Source organism: Myotis daubentonii, chromosome 21 (genome assembly GCF_963259705.1).
Source record: "Myotis daubentonii chromosome 21, mMyoDau2.1, whole genome shotgun sequence".
In the NCBI taxonomy this organism is placed as follows: domain Eukaryota; kingdom Metazoa; phylum Chordata; class Mammalia; order Chiroptera; family Vespertilionidae; genus Myotis; species Myotis daubentonii.
The window spans coordinates 10,855,823-10,861,927 of NC_081860.1; the positions used below are offsets into that span (position 1 = coordinate 10,855,823).

At 51.9% G+C, this 6,105-nt stretch overlaps 1 protein-coding gene across 1 annotated transcript in view; it reads right to left on the minus strand.

Moving 5' to 3' along the window:
• The window catches only part of TICRR (TOPBP1 interacting checkpoint and replication regulator), a 46,903-nt gene extending 42,487 nt beyond the window's left edge, over positions 1 to 4,416 (minus strand). Inside the window, exon 1 of the mRNA XM_059678396.1 lies at positions 3,648 to 4,416. Coding sequence (XP_059534379.1) covers positions 3,648 to 4,310 — 663 coding nt within the window. The 5' untranslated portion in view covers positions 4,311 to 4,416. The remainder of the gene's footprint in view (positions 1 to 3,647) is intronic.
• Between the last annotated feature and the right edge of the window lie 1,689 nt (positions 4,417 to 6,105).

The following is a 6,105-nucleotide window of genomic DNA, read 5'->3' on the forward strand; positions in this document are numbered from 1 at the left end:
GGGCTTTGTATGTGAAAGTTGTTGAAAATTTTAACATACTATGTCATTATTTAAATATCTGCTCATTCTCCTTTTTTTAAAAAAAAAAAATTTCTTTATTGATTTCAGAGAGAAAGGAAGAGAGAGAGAGAAACATCAATGATGAGAGAAAATCATTGACCAGCTGCCTCCTGCACTCCCCCTACTGGGGATCGAGCCCGCAACCCAGGCATGTGCCCTTGGCCAAAATCGAACCTGGAACCTTTCAGTCCCGCAGGCCGACTCTCTATCCACTGAGCCAAACTGGCTAGGGCTCATTCTCCATCTGTAATCTTACAATTTAACCCACTGCTAGTTTAGCAACATGCGTTTCCACAAACTGGAATCACCGTCCATCTGGTTAAACCACACCTTCCCATCAATTAGAACAAAACTCGACCTTCCGACCTTGGGCCTACAGAGATAAGCCTCTCCTCTTTCCTGACTTCCTCTCTCGACTCCCAACAAAGGAACTAAACTCATCTCTTGCTCAGATCTGTACATCAGCTCTTCTCTCTGCCTGGAATGTCCTTTCCCAACCTTCACAATTCTCCTTCACCATTCAATCCTGTTCCAAGAGGCCTTCCCTGACTGCCGCCCTACTGTGCACATCCACACACACTCCTCTGCCACACCCCTTCCCCAGCTTTAGTATTTTCTTCAGAGCACTATTTGAAATCCTATGGCTGACTTGCTCAGCTATATCATCTGTCAGTCTCACCTATATAATTCCCCCTGGAACAGTGGTTCTCAACCTTCCTAATGCCGCGACCCTTTAATACGGTTCCTCATGTTGTGGTGAACCCCAATTTCATTGTTACAAATTGAACATAATTAAAGCATAGTGATTAATCACAAAAATACAATATGTAATTATATATGTGTTTTCCGATGGTCTTAGGCGACCCCTGTGAAAGGGTCTTTCGACCTCCAAAGGCAGTGATGACGAACCTATGACACGCGTGTCAGAGGTAACACGCAAACTCATTTTTTTGGTTGATTTTTCTTTGTTAAATGGCATTTAAATATATAAAATAAATATCAAAAATATAAACCTTTGTTTTACTATGGTTGCAAATATCAAAAAATTTCTATATGTGACACGGCACCAGAGTTAAGTTAGGGTTTTCAAAATGCTGACACGCCCCGAACTCAAAAGGTTCGCCATCCCTGCCCAAAGGGGTCGTGACCCACAGGTTGAGAACCGCTGCCCTAGAAGGAAAATTCCACTTTGGCTGGCCACCTCGTCCCCAGCAGCAAAAACTGTGTAGTAGGGACTCAATTTGGTAGCTTCTCAGGGACTATTTATTGTCTAAATTAAGTGACAGGAAGAAATGGTGCCCACCCACCCACACACTTTTTTTTTTAATTTTAAATATATATTTTTATTGATTTTTTACAGAGAGGAAGGGAGAGGGATAGAGAATTAGAAACATCAATAAGAAAGAAACATCGATCAGCTGCCTCCTACACACCCCCTACTGGGGATGTGCCCGAAACCAAGGTACATGCCCTTGACGGGAATCGAACCTGGGACCCTTCAGTTCACAGGCAGCCGCTCTGTCCACTGAGCCAAACCGGTTAGGGCCACACACACTTTTTTTAATTATAGCACTTAACTGGGGCCAGGGCCCCACTGCCTCAGCAAAAATCCAAACTAGCCCTTCAGGAAGGTGAATTCGAAGTACGTCAGAATTAATTTAGCTAACAAATACTGAACAACCACAGTGCTCAACACACATCTGCAGGGGATAAAAGATGCCTGTGCCCGCCTTTATTAAGGTCTTTCTAGCCCTAACCAGTTTGGCTCAATGGATAGAGCGTCGGCCTGCGGACTCAGGGGTCCCAGGTTCGATTCCGGTCAAGGGCATGTACCTTGGTTGCAGGCACATACCCAGTAGGGGGTGTGCAGGAGGCAGCTGATGGATGTTTCTCTCTCATCGATGTTTCTAACTCTCTATCCCTCTCCCTTCCTCTCTGTAAGAAATCAATAAAATATATTTTAAAAAAATTTAAAAAAAGGTCTCTCTAGACCACGTGGGAGGGGAAGCCGCACAACTAGAACACAGAATGAGAAGGGACGAGTGCCGCAAAAGTATGGAACTCAGACGCTGACACCGAGTAGCTGCCATCTGGGCAGGGCCTTAAAGAGTGAGGCTGGGACTGGAATTCCTGGTGACCAACCAAACAAGCAGCCAGACCCGCTGTCCAGCTAGACTGGGCTGCAATATGCGGGAATATGGGTCGCGCGTAGGACACGTAAAGTCGGGGAAGGCAGACAGGGCCCAAATTGTGAAGGACCTTAAACGCTTCGTGGTAGGCAGGCAGTCAGACTCGAGCAGAGATAGGGCCACAGGCAGGCACGGAAGGTCGCCAGGGTGGAAAGCCCCAGGTGCCTGGCGACGGGCAAAACTGGCAAAGCAAGGACCTTGCCCCAAGGATAATCTTTCCTCCCCTGGCATGTCGCTGGTCAGGCAGCTTGACCCCTTGACCTTTCATATGGCTAGTTGGATGCCCCGTGACCTTTCCTCCCCTGGCATGTCAGTAGGCCTGGGGTAGAACCCCTTGGAGGGGGAACAAGGGCCCCCCCCCCCAACTCCCTTAGGCACTAACCCTTAGGAATAACATCTAGGCCAGTGGTTCTCAACCTGTGGGTCGCGACCGCCGGTCGAACGACCCTTTCACAGGGGTCGCCTAAGACCATCCTGCATATCAGATATTTACATGACGATTCATAACAGTAGCAACATGACAGTGATGAAGTAGCCACGAAAATAACTGTATGGTTGGGGGTCACCCCAACATGAGGAACCTTATTTAAAGGGCCAGAAGGTTGAGAACCACTGATCTAGGCCTCAGTAGCGTTTCAGCTCCAGGCCCAGAAAAGCAGCCAAACCAGAGAAGCGATGCCATGGCTGGCCTCAGACCAGCTGCACTGAATAATGACCCCCGGCGCCCACCAATAAGAGGAGACCAGGACCCTGAAAGGACACACCTGGAAACGCAGCCGAATCTTCTACTGAGACCCTCCCGCTGGGACCGCCCCTAAAATCGCCCCCTTGAAATTGAAAGCACTGAGGACAGAGGGCCTGACATGCTCTCCCCCAGACGGGACACCTGTACGTACCCTTCTCCGCTCACTTCTTCCACCTCTGTGACTTTCTAAATAAACCCGAGTCTTGGCTCTGGATTCTATTTTTCCCTTTTTTTTTCTTCTTTCTTAAACATATTTTTATTGACTTCATCAGAGAGGAACGGAGGGGAGCGAGAAACTCAATGATGAGAATCATTGATCGCCTGCCTCCTGCACGCCCCCTCCTGGGGATCGAGCCCACAACCCGCGCATGTGCCCTGACCCGGAATTGAACCGTGACCTCCTGGTTCACAGGTCCATGCTCAACCACTGAGCCACACCGGCCGGGCTGAATTTTTCTCAGCAGAACTCAAGTACCTACTGAGTTTGCTGAGCCGGGGTCCGACTCCGAGGGTGTCACACCTGGTGCGGGTCTGGGGCGCCCACACTTGGACTTGGCCGGTTCCGGGGCCCTGCCTAGTGTATGGTGTAGGCTGCCCAGTCTGGTGAACCCCGAGGGCACGGCGCCCTAAGTCTGAGCTCCCGACCCTCTCACCTTGGACCGCTCGGTGGTGTCCACCCAGTACAAGGTGACCTTCCGGGTGACCATGACTTCCTGGACCCTCCTGGGCAGCAACTTCTCCATCACCTGCTTCGGGGTGGGCGGCGGGCCCTGGGCCTGGGCCTCGCAGCCGGACACGAACTGCACCAGCTCCCTCTGCGAGCGCGGGCAGGGGCCCAGCAGGAAGACGGCGTTCCCGAAGCCCCCGCGCGCCGCGCCGGCCTCCGCGGCCTCGCTCTCCGCGTCCAGCAGCCGCCTCCCGCGGCGGCGCAGCGCCGGCTTGGTGGGCGACGTGATCTCGGGCCGGTCCCACTGGTAGTCGAGCAGCGTCTCCATCAGGGCGCCGTGCGTGTGCGCCGCCCTGGGCGCCGGGCCGGGCAGGTGGGCGCCGGCAGCGCCGTCCCCGAGCCGGGCCTCCAGCTCCTCCTCGAAGTCCTCCCAGGAGCGGGCGCCCAGCTCGCGGAAGTCGGACACGCGGGCCGGCCGGCCCCGCGCCCCCTGAGAGTCGAAGAACCGGAAGGCCCAGCGGACCCTCGCCAGGCCGAACCGGCAGCTGAGGTAGAGGAGCAGGCGCAGGGCGGCCCGCCGGACCGGGCTCCGGCCAGCGGCGCCGCCCGCCGTGTCCAGCAGCAGCATGACGTTGTGACAACAGGCCATGGCCGCCGCCGCCGCCGGGGGGCTCGGGCTCCCCCAGACCCCGCTTCAGGGAACCAGCGCCATTCACGCTCCCGGGGACCCTGCTCAAAAGGCTCCCGCGCTCTCCAGGAAACACCACTATTGGCGGAGCCAGCTCCCAATCACAGCTCTTATTGGTCCCTGGCCTTACGTAATTCACGTGAGCGTCCGCCCTCCTCGGCGCTGATTGGAAGAGCGTTGGGGAATTCCTCGGCTCGATTGGTGGAGGGCGTGCCTGTAGGCGGGCCCTGTGTTCCGGGGAAGAACTTAACGCTGATTGGCCAGGGCCTTCGTTTTAAAATTTAAAGAGGTGGTGCTAGGACGGCGTCTTGTAAAGTTCCCCCTGGGAAGGAGGTGTGCGTTTGGGCGATTGTGCGCAGGTGCGCGGCGGCCGGCCCGCCGGGAATCCGTCTGGGTTGAAGCCACCCTGGGCTGTCTATGGGGTAGAATCAAATGCGAGGACTTTAATTTTCTGAAATTTAAGTTAAGTTATGAAAATAGAAAAGTTCACTCCCTTTGGCCAAGTTAACTCAGAGCTGAGTTTCTCTGAATGAGGCAATCAGATCCATCGAGTGGCTTTAACTTGAGAAAAATTGGAAACAACTCGAATGGGAATGGCACCCTAGGAGAAAGAACGTTGTGGGTAGCTTTTTAAAATAATATTTTTTATAATGTTACATTAAAAAAGAAACTGTATGTAACAGCACATGCAGTGAGATCTCCCGATTTTGTGTCCATTTGTATATTTCTAAACTGCTACGTTAATCTGTGCACGAAACTTGTCTGCTATTGTCTTGGGGTGGTAAGATGATGATGATTTTTTAAAAATTTTGATTTTACACTTTCTGAATTTCCTAAGTTTTCTACAATTCTGTATTTTTATATTACAGTGTGTGGGGGGGGGGGGGATATCCTTAATGAATAAAAAGAATCATCTTGCTGCAAAGTGAAGACTCCTCAACTTCCCAGTCTCCTTCCAGACTTGTCGGGGGGTTCGTCGCTTTCCTTAGTGGGGAGAGCAGGCATAAGTGCATCCATGCCATTCTGTTTGCATTGTTTGTGTGATAGCTTAGCACGTTGTGCGGGACGCAAGCCACCTCTTTAAGACTTTTGCTTTATTTTCTCAACCGTGAGTTCCGAGAGGGCAAGAACGGTGCTTTATCTGTCTCTGTATCCTTCCTGCCTAGCAGCGTAGCCATAAATTATTTTTTAAAATCGCATTGTCTCATGTTACCCAGCATCTCTTCCCCAGAAGGATTTCAGGACTTGGTGCAGGTACAGGTGAGTCACCACCAGAGGGCAGTAGCTCACCTGCACTGAAGGGCTCCGATGCCTATACGTCCCACTCACAATGAAACCTGCCCACCCCACAGCTTGTCCTTAGTTTGGGTGAGAAAAGCAGACGTCTGGGAACTTATTATAGTTGGGCCTCCCATGGAGACCAATGTCCTTGGGGTGTCTGACAAGGCTGCACCTGGAGCAAAGGGTCCCATTCTTTTTTTTAAATATATTTTTTATTGATTTCAGAGAGGAAGGGAGAGGGAGAGAGACATAGCAACAACAATGATGAGAGAGAATCATTGATTGGCTGCCTCCTGCACGCCCCCTGCTGGGGACTAAGCCCAAAACCCCACCATGTGCCCTGATGGGGGAATCGAACCCGGGACGCTTCAGACCACAGGCCAACGCTTTATCCACTGAGCCAAACTGGCTAGGGCCCATTCTTTTGGAGAAGGATGCTTCCCTCTCTCCCCAATAAAAAAAAAGGAGGAAGATA